This window comes from Nanorana parkeri, unplaced genomic scaffold (assembly GCF_000935625.1).
Source record: "Nanorana parkeri isolate BGI_ZX_2015 unplaced genomic scaffold, ASM93562v1 scaffold382, whole genome shotgun sequence".
Lineage (NCBI taxonomy): Eukaryota > Metazoa > Chordata > Amphibia > Anura > Dicroglossidae > Nanorana > Nanorana parkeri.
Window position 1 is genome coordinate 67,006 of NW_017306650.1, and position 15,676 is coordinate 82,681.

General features: G+C 45.4%; 2 protein-coding genes across 2 annotated transcripts in view; one reads left to right on the plus strand and one right to left on the minus strand.

Moving 5' to 3' along the window:
- TMED5 (transmembrane p24 trafficking protein 5) overlaps positions 1-3,314 on the minus strand; it is a 15,451-nt gene extending 12,137 nt beyond the window's left edge. The window contains exon 1 of the mRNA XM_018559211.1: positions 3,042-3,314. Within this exon, the coding sequence (XP_018414713.1) occupies positions 3,042-3,287 (246 nt within the window). The 5' untranslated portion in view covers positions 3,288-3,314. The remainder of the gene's footprint in view (positions 1-3,041) is intronic.
- Positions 3,315-6,792: 3,478 nt separating this feature from the next.
- CCDC18 (coiled-coil domain containing 18) overlaps positions 6,793-15,676 on the plus strand; it is a 62,314-nt gene continuing 53,430 nt past the window's right edge. Inside the window, exons 1-3 of the mRNA XM_018559206.1 lie at positions 6,793-6,826; positions 9,206-9,343; positions 12,771-12,924. Coding sequence (XP_018414708.1) covers positions 9,222-9,343; positions 12,771-12,924 — 276 coding nt within the window. The 5' untranslated portion in view covers positions 6,793-6,826; positions 9,206-9,221. The remainder of the gene's footprint in view (positions 6,827-9,205; positions 9,344-12,770; positions 12,925-15,676) is intronic.

The following is a 15,676-nucleotide window of genomic DNA, read 5'->3' on the forward strand; positions in this document are numbered from 1 at the left end:
ATATATATCTTTTTACAATATCGATTTTAATACTTTAAGTACAAAAGTTTACCTGACGATCCCATAAGACCTAGAACCGTCATTGAACCCCCACCCCTTCTATAACTACTGACAGACAACAGTGCCAGACATCTGTAGCAATGCCACCGGTGAAAGATTAGGAACTATCAAATCACAGTATAATGGCAATCCCTGTTATTTCAAAATGGACAAACACGGCCATGACAATGTAAACAGAGGAACGAGGGAAGTACAGGGTGACCTTGCCATGTTACTGTGTGAAGGGGTCCAAAGCAAGGACAGGAGTGGTTTTTCTACATCAACAGGAAATGAAAGGTGCAGCTCCAGAAATAAAACCCTTTATTCTTTTAAGTGGCAGACCAGCCTAGAGTCCAGCGCAGATACAGACATATAGGTATACAGTGTAAAACGGGCCAGTATTCGAGGACCCTGGGAGCCCCAGCTGCAACGTTTTTATGTCCATAGGATTTGTAGCCAGAGTCGGTTCAGCTCTAGTGTACAGGACGCCAAGGCACAGTCCATTGTTGGTGTGGGGAAGCAGATAGGTGGAAGGGACTGGTCTAGGAGCCAGCCGAGATCGCGGTTTGAGTGAGTATACCTGTTATTTTAGCTCCCTAGACATAACGAGCATTTAACCCTTGTCGTGTGGGTGTAGCCTGACTGCAAAGGTTAACATTTTATTTGCCCGCAGTCCTTTTCTAATTAAAGGAGAACTATGAGGTGAGTGATTTTCACTCACCTCATAGTTCTAGCCGACCTGTGACAATGAGACTGTCACAGGTCGGCTCAGTAGATCGGGAGGTGAGCGAACACATACAGGCGTTCGCTCACTTCTCGATCCTGTCACGGCTCTCTGCCGTGACAGGAGAGGGGCTGGATTCCCCCCTCCGCCGGCCAGTCACGCAGCTGGGCGGATCCTGGCACAATTGTCGAGATCCGCTTCAGCATCTCAGTATACCACGAGCTACAGCTCGCGGTATACTGAGCCTAGGGTGACGGGAGGACGCTAGTTTGTGTCCTCCCGTTACCCTAAGGCCCCGTTCACATTGAGCGGTTCGCAAATCGCGCGATTGTCGGGCGACTAGCATTTTGCGCGATATCGCGCAAATGCTTGCATTGAGCAAGCTTGATCCGCTCCAAAAAGGGTCCTGCTGTAGTGACACACTACCCGAGACAGCAGGACCCTTTGCCCCATTGAGAAGCATTGGAGAGCGATATCGCGCGGTAAATTGCCGCAATATCGCGGGAATTACCGTGCGATAAATCGATTTTCGGCTGGTTTTCTAGCGCGCTCCTTAGACAACGGTCGCACATCTTCATTCACACTGCACGATTCTCGTACGATTGCGGGATTTCCCGCGATTCTCGTACGAGAACCATGCAGTGTATGGGCACCTTAATAAAGACATTGTAATTGAAAATGTTTTCTAAGAAGGGTTTATTGATAATGTTGGGGGGTTTTACGTCATTTTCACGCCTAAAATGTGGAATATAACATGGGTGCAAAAATGGAAAAAAGGGCCTCAGTCATGAAGGGGTTAATACTACTTCACATAGGATCTTCACCCTCCCAAATGACCCCCCTTATCTTTGCTGCTCTTCCTATGCTGCAATCACATGCCTACAAACCCAACAGATCCAGCGTTATGTTATCCTGCAGGTCCTGTCCTTCGCCGCCAAACCCGCTTGTTGCCATCACTCGGAGCCGGCTTTCTCTTACTGGTTCTTCAGCTGCCGAAACACCAGAAATGGGGCCACGAATAAAAAGGTAAATACAAAAATGTTTTATTAAAGTTATAGCAACTGAAGCTGAAACTTTTTCTAGTTTTGGAGAGAGTGGAGAGGGATTAGAAGACCTGTCAGGTTTGTATTGCTGCCTGTGTCTCCATTAGGGAAATCTTCTCTCTCTCTCTTTCTATTTGTCTTTGGTGGTCATTAACCAATGAAAGAAAATCCCAAATTTTCAGTTGTCACCAAAACAAGAAGTAGATGGGAAATCTTCCAATGGGGACACTAGTTCTGATGACACTGCTGGCAAAAAAGCTGACGGGTTATAACTCTCTCTAAAGCTGCCCATACACCTTACGAATATCAGCCAATTTTCGTAAGCAAATGGGTTTTCGTCTGAAATTCATAAGGTTGATGGGCAGTGTACAACCGCAAATACTGTACAATCGTACGACTTTTGTCTTTCCAGCAGGTTTGAAAACTTTGGTCGATTGTATGACTTTGGCAAGGTTGGTGGCGTTCCCGTACGATTTACACTGCGCAGACGCAAATACGCGTGGTTGATTACCGCAATCCGTCCAGGTGCTTTTCTGTTAATTACTGCTGATTTACCCTTGCGATAAATCGGGGCAGGATGGGGCCGCCATGTTTTGGCTTCAGTTGTACTTTAAAAAGGGAAGAGAGGTGGGTTACATTGCAGCACACTGTAATTTTAGGGTGAAGGTCTGCTTTAAGCATTCTGTAATGTGTTTACACCATATAAACACAGCAAAGAACATATGGCAGGGGAGTAAAGATCAGCATTCAGCCATAAGGTCCCAGTGTGATCCTTACAGTCCTTCTGTTGGCTCTACAGAAATCAAATGCCATCTGATGGCAGGAATTCAGCTTCTTCCGGTGTCATGTAACCATGATGTTGCAGCACCTCATTGGTCAGCCACAAACTTTTTCTGAAATATGAGTTGTTTAACCAGATCAGAAAGTCTGCCCGACCAGGAAACATGAGTCATCAGAGCTAACAGAACTATACCTACATGGGGACACCTCTCACCCTGCACTGACAGTGCCCACAACTTCATCATCACCGATTGTACAGTCCTACACACCATGAGATTCAGATCTCACCTAAACTCCAACAATAACAATACTCTGCACAGGTCTTGTAGTCTTTAGCTGTGTCACTGTGCACATACTGTGATACTGATAAGGATGTAGTGTATGGGTGACCCTAGACTACCGAAAAATCACTGCGATCTGCCCAAAAGGCAACCACTGGAGCCAGCTGCGGTTACCTGGTACTCTATTTCCAGCGTAGCATCCTTCTTCATAGGCTGGAAGAAGCACTCCCTCTGGCCAGCAGGCAGGGTGAAGGTGAAGTCGCCATCCACAGCCTGGGAGAAGGTCAGGCAGCGCTGCACAGTCAGAGATGTCACCAGCAGGGCTAACAGTGCTTCTTTCCCCATGCCAGCCGGGTGACCGTAGCTAGATCCCGGGAGTGCTGTGCCTGGACTGTGACACACAGAGGGGGGAGCGAGCATGTGCTGGAACTCCTCTCCCAGTAGTGGGTGTGTCCGGAAGACATGTCTGCAGCCAATCAGCGTTGTCCCTTGCTGCGACCAGAGACGGGGGCGGGGCTTAGCGCAAATTGTCGTTCTATGGGGGAGATCCAATTACAGCGCTGCTCCTAGTAAACAATACTGTGCCGGGGGTTCGGACGGTGTTGTCTGTCTGTGTGATATGTGGAAGAAGAAAAACTCGTTCCTGTATGAAGCTGCCCATAGACTTGGCACTTACTGCATGTGATCTGCAAGAATGGGGGTTAGTTACTAATGGAATAGAAGCTGCTCGTCTAGCAATGTGTATGTTAGTCAATAGGTTGGAACTGTGATCATTTTGAATACCCAGTGGTGTGTAGGTCCCAACTTTCACTTATTTTAAAGGGAATGTCCCTCCTATATAACCATACCCCTTTGTTCCTTTATCCCTGTCTCTGAATGCACAGCCAGGGGCATGGCCTGTCCTGCTCATCTGCCTTGTGTCACAACCATGTGCATGCCATCTCACAGCCTATTGGCTGGCCATGCCCTGCCTGCTGCCAAAGTGGATAGATCTCAGTACTCTTCTCCTTGCCTGCCTGTTGCTGACTTGCCATGACTTCTGCCTGGTCCTGACTACTCTCTTGCCTGCCCCCTGCCACAAACTCTGCCTGGACCTGACTACTTTCTTGCCTGCCCCCTGCCACGACCTTTGCTTGGACCTGACTACACTTCCCTGCCCCCTGCCATGACCTCTGCCTCGGCCTGACTACTCTCTTGCCTGCCCCCTGTCACAACCTCTGCCTGGACCTAACTACTCTCTTTCCTGCCCCCTGCCACAACCTCTGCCTGGACCTAACTACTCTCTTTCCTGCTCTCTGTCTGGACCTGACTACTCTCTTGCCTGCCCCCTGCTTGGACCTGACTACTCTCTTGCCTGCCCCTGCCACGACCTTTGCCTGGCCCTGACTACTCTCTTGCCTGCTCCCTGCCACAACCTTTGCTTGGACCTGACTACTCTCTTGCCTGCCCCCTGCCACAACCTCTGCTTGGACCAGACTACTCTCTTGCCTGCCCCTGCCACGACCTTTGCCTGGCCCTGACTACTCTCTTGCCTGCTCCCTGCCACGACCTCTGCTTGGACCAGACTACTCTCTTGCCTGCAGCCTGCCGCAACCTCCGCCTGAACCTGGCTACTCTCTTGCCTGCCCATGACTACTGTCTTGCCTGCCCTCTGCCACAACTTCTGCCTGGACCAGACTACTCTCTTGTCTGCCCCCCGCCATGACCTTCTGCCTGCACCTGACTATTCTCTTGTTTGCCACCTACCACAACCTCTACCTGGACCTTCACCAGCTTCTTCTCTGGCCACAGCAGCCGGTGAAATAGTAGCCTGAAACCAGAAGTGACAAAATCATTGTTGTGGAGGGGAGATCAGCCACTGGAAGTGTGCTGACCTCCCTCCAATCCAGCCACTTACACCCACTGCGATGGTATCAGGCCCACGCGGGAGGCAGCGGAGCCTGGCATAGTTGCTGGTGGAGGAGGGGCAATTTCTGAAGCTCCATACAAGTGATCAGGCGACTCTATCCATTTACTGTGGCCCTGAAATGGTTAAAGAAGACGTTGACCCCAAACCTTTTTTTGGGTTTGAACAGAATGGGGAAGGGTTAGATCCTCTATCAAGGGTTTAATGCTGTCTGCATCCCCATCAGGGAGATTCCCCTTTACCTCCTGCGCTGATGACTGGTGCCCCCTGGGATAGGAGCTGCTTGCGTTATCGATACTCTACAATCCAGTACAACATTTTAGGCCTCATTCACACAAAACTTGTATGTGATGACCCTGTACGCAATCAGCTTGAATGGCTTCAGCTGTCCAGATCCACCTGTGATTCCTGCATCTGCATCCTTGCAGCAGGACTCTGCAACCACACATAAACGCCTGGGGTGAATGAGGCCTTTCGTGCAATGTGCTGCAACTAGGGTTGCCACCTGTCCAGGATTCACCCGGACAGTTCAGGTTTTGAATGCTGTGTCCAGGTTTCAAGGCAGCAGAAACCCGGACACAAGATGTCAGGCAGACAGGGGCAACCAAAATTAAGACAGGGGCTACTGGCCCCCCAAAGAAAATAGTCTCAACTGTGATATTAACATATAAATGGGCAGCGCTATTTACCTATGAATAAGCCACCACTCATTCTCCCCAAAAAATGTCTGCACGTCGCTTGAGTGTTCGGGTTTCACTTGAAGAAAAGGTGGCAACCCTAGCTGCAACCAACTTTTTTAACATGAATTACAGTGTGTTGAAAGCACATTGCAACTTTTTAATGAATACTGAGGTCAAGGGGGAAAAAAAGAAACATTAATAATTCTGATATATTATCCCAAATTCTGAGATGTCAGTCTTCTGAGATAACACAGAATTCTGAATATATGCTGTCTGCGACTCTTGAACAGGTTTCTTTACTTCACTTTCTCTGTTACTGGTGACACCCGTGACAGGAAGTGAGCTACAGTCTCCCCAGTAGTTCAGGTTTTGAATGCTGTGTCCAGGTTTCAAGGCAGCAGAAACCCGGACACAAGATGTCAGGCAGACAGGGGCAACCAAAATTAAGACAGGGGCTACTGGCCCCCCAAAGAAAATAGTCTCAACTGTGATATTAACATATAAATGGGCAGCGCTATTTACCTATGAATAAGCCACCACTCATTCTCCCCAAAAAATGTCTGCACGTCGCTTGAGTGTTCGGGTTTCACTTGAAGAAAAGGTGGCAACCCTAGCTGCAACCAACTTTTTTAACATGAATTACAGTGTGTTGAAAGCACATTGCAACTTTTTAATGAATACTGAGGTCAAGGGGGAAAAAAAGAAACATTAATAATTCTGATATATTATCCCAAATTCTGAGATGTCAGTCTTCTGAGATAACACAGAATTCTGAATATATGCTGTCTGCGACTCTTGAACAGGTTTCTTTACTTCACTTTCTCTGTTACTGGTGACACCCGTGACAGGAAGTGAGCTACAGTCTCCCCAGTGGGGACAACAGCAGCAAAAGAACCTGATTTATGCTGGTTCTTACGCTTCCTCATTTTCTCCTAAATAAAAGTTTGCAGTATTTTTTTAAAGTAACGTAGGTGGGTAGAATATGACTCTTCATTCTCTTTGGGAATAAAAAACAAATCATATGTGGGTCACTCAAAAGCAGAAGCACTTTTCTGATGACCAGCTAGCAACAATCAGCTATGCTTTTTTTATTGTAAACTTTTCTTGTTTGTCAATAAAGTTGGTCGAAAGTCTAGTCGCTATAGGGACCGTAAAGCGTCGCCCCACCCCGCGAGTAACGGATATTCCTGTAACTGGCTGAATAGAACTAGGCGGCAAGGTGACGTCACTAGTTCCCTCCAATCAGTGAGGTAGAGCACGGGCTGTCAGTTTGGGTGGAGCGGCAGGACTGGTGATGACGTAAGGGGCGGGGCTAGGCTGTGTTGTGGAAGTTGGGGCTCGTGTTGTGCTGGGGTTGAATGGAGATCGTCATGGTGAGTCGGGGGGTTGGTGATCGTAGTGGGGTGCACCGTGCAGAATCGGATCAGGGGGAGGTGGTCACCACACTTGTTAGTATAGCAGTTACAATGTTCCTTTTATCACCTCATTGCAGTTCTAGGACTATGGCTGGGGACCTGCACGACAGTGAAGTGTGTTACATTTTAAATGAATGTGACCACACAGCTGCTGGGACATTCTGTGCAGGTGACACATGCAATACATGTGCCAGGTCTCCTTGTGGGGGCAGGGAATCTGCTCTCTGCAGTATTACAGTACTACACCCCTGCTCCTATGGTCTGCCTTTGTATGATTAGCATGACACAGCACCCCGGGATCTTTCAGGGTTGTACCTGTTTAGTAGACCTTCTCTCTCCTCATTTTCATAGTGGGCCACATTATGGTTGCTCTCCTCAAAGGGCTGTATGTATCTGTAAGACTATATAAATGTATTTTCTCTCATATTTAATCATTTCCTCTGCATTCAAATTTGACTGGTTTTGGTAATAATTTAATAACTAGCTCTGAAAGTAGAAGTCTAGGAAAAATAATGGCAATTAGTGTAATAGTGTGGAATCTCAGGTGGCTGTGCAGGTTCTATGGTGGACTGTGTAGACTCTCAGGTGGCTATGCAGGTTCTATGGTGGGCCGTGTGGCCACGCACGGTGGCTGTGCGGTTCTATGGTGGGCCATGCGGACCCTCAGGTGGCTGTGTGCGGTCTATGCTGGGCTGTGCGGGGTATTAGGAGGGCTGTGCAGTCCCACAAGGGGTCCCGGTTGGTCTTGGCAGGTGCGGGCGGCGTGGATCCACAGGAAGGGGAAGTTTTGCTGACCGTGCTCTAAACAAGCACCCCGATTCATAGGTATGCTGCTGGGCCTCGGCATCCTTTCTGTTTACAGTGCTGGCTTCAGTTTAAAATGTAAAGCTGCAGGAGAGGTGCGAGGGCCACATGAAATGGCCTGGGTGTGAAAATACACCGAACCTATATGTGTTCGGCCCACTGTGCCTGTGTGCATGAAGCCTAAAGGTGCCCATACACCTTGCGATTATCGTACGATAATCGCAAGGTGTATGGAAGGCGTGCGACCGTTTCTACTGTACGGTCGCACGTCTTTTGTCTTACGAGCATGTTCGAAAACCCGGCGAGAATCGTACGATAGTCGGCGGGTTTGTGGCCTGCACGTAAGATAAATGCCGCACAGGCCGGTCAGCGCAAGCGCACACTGCCTGTTCAGCATTGCAGTCAATGACTGCAAGTACAATCTGCCTGTCCAAGATGGGCAGATCGTACGTTTTTTTAATTACCTTACAACCATCGCAAGACAAAAGTCTTGCGATGCTTGTAAGGTCTATGGCCAGCTTTATACAGATCTGAAGCTTCATGATGACCTGAGGTGAAAGGAAGTGGGTTGAATGATGCTGTCCATCAAATCTGGGAACTCGCTGAATATTGCAGCAAATGCTGGACACGTTGTTTTTTCTTTTAATGGGCTATTCATTTTGTAACCTTTGGCTGTAAAATCTGCTTTAAGCACAATGCAATTACAGGTATACAATACAATGCAATTACAGGTATACAATACAATGCAATGCAATTACAGGTATGCTACAGTGTTCTCCTTCGGTGTCCTCACGTCTAATGCAAGTCAATGGAGCTGCATGAGACCTGATGATGTCAGTGGTCCTTAGACTGCTGGAACCAGTGGCAGAGAGGCTGCAGGAGACTGGTCTAGCAGGCAGGCAGGAGTGAGGATCAAGTAAGTACATTTTCTTTATTTGCACTCCTAGGCCAAAAATAGTATTTAATCCTTGCAGCTTGGAGTCAGCCCCACTGCAAGGGTTTGTACAAGCGGCTGCTGTAAGGCCCGCATGCAGCCCTGGTGAGACCCGCACGCAGCTCTAGTCAGACCACGCACAGCCCTGGTCAGACCCGCACGCAGGTCTAGTCAGACCACGTACAACCCTGGTCAGACCCCACAAAGCCTCCTGAGACGCTGAATTAACCCATTCCTAATATTCCAATCACATATTAAAAGTAAAGTCCACTTTAAATGACAGTCATAACATGAAGTAGGAAGCATTTTCACATTTCCCAACCATTTTAATGGGAGTAGTACATTGCAGATAGATTTTGTTGGTATGCTTTCGAAAGTGTGTGCATGATCTTGAATAAGGCCCTTTACAATGCATGCAAATTAGATTTAATTAAAAGCATGTATGTGATGTGAACATAGCCATACTCCTGGTTGTATAGAAACAATATAAAGGGGATTTCTCTTAGGTTGTTTTCTGTGTGCCATCTTTTATTTGGTTTTTTTCCTCATGTTCTTATAAATTCTGCTTTATAGTGTGCTGATATTAGATTGTTTTGTAGAGAGATCCCCAGTGAAATGGAATCTAATACCTCACCGTGTGAAGACCGAGGTTTATTAGAGGAAAGTGTCAAGGCAGTAAAAAGCCATCGAGTGCAAACAGAGAAAAACTTATGGAGCTTGGAAGGTCACCTCTCCGGGTATGCTTTCTCATTAAAGTATCTATCTATCTATCTATCTATCTATCTATCTATCTATCTATCTATCTATCTATCTATCTATCTATCTATCTATCTATCTATCTATTTTTTGATAGTTACGTTTTAAAATTCACTGACAGGGTTTTTATGACGGAAGAGACCCGTCACCCTGTATATCTCTTCTTGCATAAATACTCCCTTCCTGCCCTTCAAAATTTGTGTGCACTGAGCTGCAGCTTGGCAAGGTTACCCTTTGCCAAAGTGAAGTAATTTCCATGCGCATACGCAGTAGTTACATCATTCCGGCAATCAAGAGGCCAAAGGAGCTAAACCCGGAAGAAGATTGGTAAAGATGACAGCGCCAGCGGAGGAAGAGAGCACTGACTTTGCAGCGCTGGAGGAGATCGCCTGTAAGGTAAGTCACCCATAATGTGCTAATATGCTGTGCATACTGGTACGTTATGGGAAACACCTTCTGGGGACCCACTACTGACATGTTTATGCTGGTGGTTGCTACCGCTTTAAATGTTCTTTCTTGGTTAGAATGGCAGACAGGTAGAGTCTTGTCAGATTTTTTATTATTAATATCTCATTAGAAAATGTTCACTTCAGTACTCATCCTGGAAGCAGTGGGGTACTCTTCCAAACACAGCTCTAGGTTGAGATTCTAACTGTTCTCTACTTTATAAAAAAAAAAATAGGATTCTTTTTAACCAAAGGTACACTTGAATGCAAATGATTCTGTAAAGAAGTACACTGCTACAGATGGAGCATTATAGAAGAATTCAAGCTTTGTTTCCGTCTCATTCACCTTGCCAGCCACTCGGTGTACGCAACCCCTCTGCCAATCCCTCCACTGGCTTCTGACTGCCCAAAAAATACAATTCAAAATACTAACAACAATGTACAAAACCATCCACAACTCTGCCCCAAGCTACATCGTGCATCTCATCTTAAAATATAACCCAAACCATCCCCTTCGCTCCTCCACTGACCTCCTGCTCTCTAGCTCCCTCATCAACAAACCCCATTCTCTGGAATTCACTACCTCAACTTGTCTAGCTATCTCTTTCTCCTGTCTGCCTTTAAGCAGTCCACAAAAACTCCTCATCTATTCCGCAAGTCTATCCCGTCGCTGCCTAACAATTGATGTTACTTTCTGACACAACTCATCCCCATACACTTACTACCTTTTGTATCACTTTCCCTTTAGATTGTAAGCTCTCATGAGCAGGGCTCACCTATCCCCCTTGTCTTGAAATGTTTTATAACTGTACTGCTTATCTTTATTTTGTAAGGCACTGCACAAGCTGTTATACTGTATCTGTTTTCTAAATCTTGTATTATAATAATAATAATCTACTTCTGCCTTACCCTTTGGGAAAATATTTTGTTGCTCTCTAATTTTCTCACCTTCTCCTCCCCACTGTGTGCTTCTGAATGTTTAAAAAGATATTTCAGCATGCATACTTTCTGTCTGTAGATGGCCAGTCTCCCTTAGGGCCCACTGATTTTTTAAAACTGTGACACACTCCCTGGGCTTTAGCAGGGGTATCATTTACAGCTACTGAGTCCCATGTGGTGCAAACAACTTCCATAGGGAGTGTTTCTTTTTTTTTTTTAAACACTTAATACAATGACGGCACACCGACCTATCAGGAGCACAGCTCCCACAGACAGGGAGTGTTTCATCTGGGTGACGAGTTACTGCAGAGCCTGCCCCCTCTGTACATTGAATGCTAATTAGGAACGGCAGCTAACAGTGTACTGTGAGTTGTTGTTTTGCTCTGTATGTTTCAATGCAGTGCTTTTTCTTAGTGAGTAGAAGAGACTTGCTGTGTTCCTTATTGTATAAGGCGATCACTTGTGCTGCATTATCCAATTATACATGAGCATTGAGCAGTATGGAAGGGCTCAGACTAATGTCATATTCTGTGCAGTGTGATTTTAATTGCAGACACTTGCAACACACAACCATATTCTACTGTTCATTTAAGCAAAGCTATGTATAGTAAACTCCCCGTTATCCGACATCCACAGGGGATTGGTAGAATCCGGATAAATGTAGTTTCTGGTTGCTTAAGAGTTGCTATTAAAAACCGGTCTAACTAATTGCATACCCCATACTATACTATACCATAGACTCTGTATTGCTTTCATATTAATATTGAAATGCAGTACTGTAATCAAAAGAAAATAAAGTCAAATAGACACACTTAAAACGAATTAAGACAAATAGGCACACGATCATTTCCAGGATAATACATGCCACAAATCAGCAGAACAGTGAGTACACAGAGGATTTTTTTTCTGGTTAGTTGAATACTGGATAACTGAGAGTTTACTGTATTCATTTAGCTAGGCATGATGTCTGCTAAATGTCAGTCACCATTGAGTGGGCATTACTGTAGTGATGTGCTGGTTTCACCTGATTCCTCCCACAGGTGAATGCAGAACAAGATGAAAAGAACAAGGATGTGACTTTTTTTTTTTTTCATTTGAAGGACAAAAACTTTAGATACATATTTAAAAAAGGGAAGAAAGCTGCAGATCATGCATGAGAGATTTATACAAATCTAGATTGCTGCAGACTAGAGTTCTGTTTAACAAAAAAGGTTAAAAAAAAGAATCTTCTGAAAAGAAGTTTGAACTTCTGTTCTCTAATTCAATCCAGAACTTAAAGTCAGTGTTCAAATTTAAAGCTGAACTCTAGACTTATTGCTAAGAATACAGCTTAAATGCATGCATAGGGAATTATTACACCTACCAGAAAACGTGTACTAGGTCTGATTAGTCATGTGATCCAGGTACCCCTGTCAGCCATCACATCCAGGTTGGTGACTTCAATGTACCCAACTTGTATTTGAGTGAAAACAGAAGCAGCACACTAGTAAGGTCATTTCAATGTTCTCTCCTCATGTAAGTATGCTCATATGTCTGTTGAGTGACAGCTCTGTTATACAGAACTTATTGGCATATAGTTTTGCCTCCCCTGCTAGTGTGAGCAGTGCTGTGCTTGTTATTACAGAAGGATGATATCTAGATAGACGCAGACATTTTATGCTAGTTTTATATAAAAATATTTTGTTGTATATGTAATTGTATAAATTCAGGTTTTTTTAATCTGCTTGAAATTCAACTCTATTATAAGTCCTTTGCTTCATTTTACATGTAACCTCTGTTATTAGGATTTCTGGGTTTATATGGAACTGACATTTTTAATTCCCACCCACAGTGAGAGGACGATGGCATATTACATCTAAAATATCTTGCAGTTGTCTTAATTGTGAATGTGCCAAGACTTCTACATGAAGTTAATAGGTTTTTCCAATTATATGTGTAATGTACAGTATGTGCTCCAGCATTTTCTATTTCATTTTCTGTACTCTTACCATGTTATACCATCTGTCATTTGTATCTGTGACAGCAGAAGCGAGCACTCCTTGCACAGAGCTCCCCTGGGCCTGACTCTAGAAGATCTCCAACAGCCCAGTCATTGCCAGCCGAGGGACTTTGTTTCCAAGCAAAAGAACACAATGGATTTAAGTGAAAGGGATTCCCTAAGGAATGCTCAAAATAAGGTGAGAAACGCTTATATGTGAGCTGTGAACATCCTGCGGAACTGAAAATTCTTTCGAGTCAAACCTGATTTCAATATAGCATTTGCAACACTTTTCTGCTGGTATGGCCCCTTTAAAAACTCCTATGCCTAATTCATGAAAGCCTTGTGATAGTTTAATTTATGTTATGTGTTCTTATTTGCACCACATTCACCATGCATTGCTGCGGCTGCAACAAATTCACAAAGAACTACTGCTAGCTCGTAGATAAGGAAATTAAAGGTGCCCATACAAGTGGCGATTATCGTACGATAATCGCGGGTGATCCAGCGATCGTTCAATAATTATAAGGTTGATGGGCAGCGTGCGATCGCATTTACTGTACGGTCGCACGATTTTCGGATAACGAGCATGCGAGAAAACCCGGTTGGTAGCGTAATCGCAAGACGAAAGCCGCACGGCCCGAGAAGCACACAGTGCTTGCTCAGCATTGCAATCATCTGCAAGCCCTCCCCTTAGCGGGGAGGACTTGCAACGATCGCAAGTACAATCTGCCTGTCCAAGATGGGCGGGTCGTATAAACTTTTAATCACCTTACAACCATCGCACAACGAAAGTCGTGTGATAGTTGTAAGGTGTATGGGCACCTTAAGAGCTACTCTAAGTTGTTTGTCAGAGACAGGGCAGATTGCTCGGCGTAGGTCTGTGGTATGATAAAGCGCAAGGCATGTTTGCATGTGACATCCTCAAAATGCCCCCCCCCCCAACCTGTTACTAGTTGCTCAGACGCTGTCTGGAGCACTGCGTCTTTGGTTGCTAGGGCACTATTGGGAGAACAGGGTTATAGGTTGCTAGGGAGCTGTGGGCTGCACATTGTCATTGGTTGCTCTGCAGCTGCTTTGCAGCCGACAGTGTACTAGCAACCAATGACACTGTGCAGCCTGGGGTGTAAATGGGTATAAAAGATGGAGTGTCCAGTATGGACCCACCAGCCTTAGTGCTGCCCCCACCCCACATGACGTTAAGCGACAAGCTCATGTACATTTTTCTGTCAGGTATATCAATTTGTCGCACCAACTTTAGACCGTTTTCTTATAAGTATTTCAGGGAATAAATTTTTTTTTCTTTTAACCATTATCTCCAATTGTACATATTTAGTAGGGATGTCCCGATGCCCCTTTTTCAGGCCCAAGTACAAGTACTTCGCCTCATGTACTTGCTGATACCAATTACCGATACTTTTTCTTTTAAAGGGACAGGTGACTTTAAATGATCCATAGTACAACTACATGTTCTGTACTATGGATCATGATTTAACCTATTCATGTTAGCAGAGGATAATTGTACATCTATTGCTGTAGTGTAGTGGAGCTGTGTGCTGTATATATGTACTACATATACAGTACACACGTCCAGTACACTATAGCAATAGATTTACAGCCAGCCCCGTCCCAGCTTCCCTCACTCACGGTTTCACTCCGATCCCGGTTGCCAACAGGACGGGTCGCAGCGGTGGTGACCTCATCACTGCTTGCCACAATCCCTTCCGCAGCTCATCTGACGGCACCATCTCCCTGCCCCCGCACCCTTTGGCGGCCAGCAGCTGCGGGCATAGGGTCCGGGACGGGCCAAACAAAGCAATTGGTACTTGATTAGGATGTCTATGGGTGCTCTCAAACCTCAGCAGATTCCCTCAGATGACCAGTTTCATGGAGGAAAAGGCTGTTGGTAAGGGGGTCTCATTTGGCTGCTTGGCTCATATTTTCCAAAGTTAAGATGAACACTAGTGGTGTCTGCTGTGCTACTTTAGCAGCCATCCATAGGCAATATTTATCTTCAGTGGCATAATCAGTTCAGATGTTTGTGATAACATGGAAGGACATGAGCATCCTTGCATGTAATGGTAAGTAATGGTATTGTTAGTTATCACTTGTACCCACATATTGGAATTTCTGTGATTGTCACAAAATTATTCTCTACAGAGAGAGAAACAGTTCTTTTTTTTTTTTTTAAATAAATTCTTTATTTATAGGTTTTATGATATTTTTGTAACAAAACAGTAAGAAAATAGCATTAGCACATGTGTACTAGAAAATAGGTCAAGGAAATCCACTATAACATCTATGTATCATAGGGTATACATCTTGTAGTACAACCACAATCTGGCTCAGACATTAGCCTGTACAATTTGTCCGTGGTAAACCATATCTTCTCTTTTAGCGTTAAACAGATACCATATACATATTAATGAGCAATTGAGGTGGATAGAGTTGAAAAGGTAGGGAGAGGGGGGGAGAAGAAGAGAAAAGACTAAGAAGAAAGAGAGGCGAAAAAGTAGTATAGAAGGGGAGACAGACGTTGTCTCACGAGTCTCCATCGGATCTTGATCGCTTCACCGCAGTTCCTATCATTCTCCTGTTTATCTCCTATCCGCGGGCTTACTGCACGTGGATGAGGCCCCGCATGTCCACATCTCCACCCCAAATAGGTCAGCCGCCCCCCGTGTCAGTCTTTACATCTCCCCTAGTAGGGCGGCATATTCCTGGGTGGTAGTGAAATCCATCCAGTAAAACCAGGTGCGATTAAACTGTGTCACTCTGTGGCTAGCGGAGGCCAGGAGATCCTCCATTCTGTGGATCTCTCCGACCTTTGCTAGCCACAGTGAGATTGGTGGCGCAGCCGTGTGCTTCCAGTAAAGGGGGATACACACCTTCGCCGCACTGAGTAAGTGCACTAAGAGGGACTTCCTATAGCGGCGTAAGGGCATGGGTGC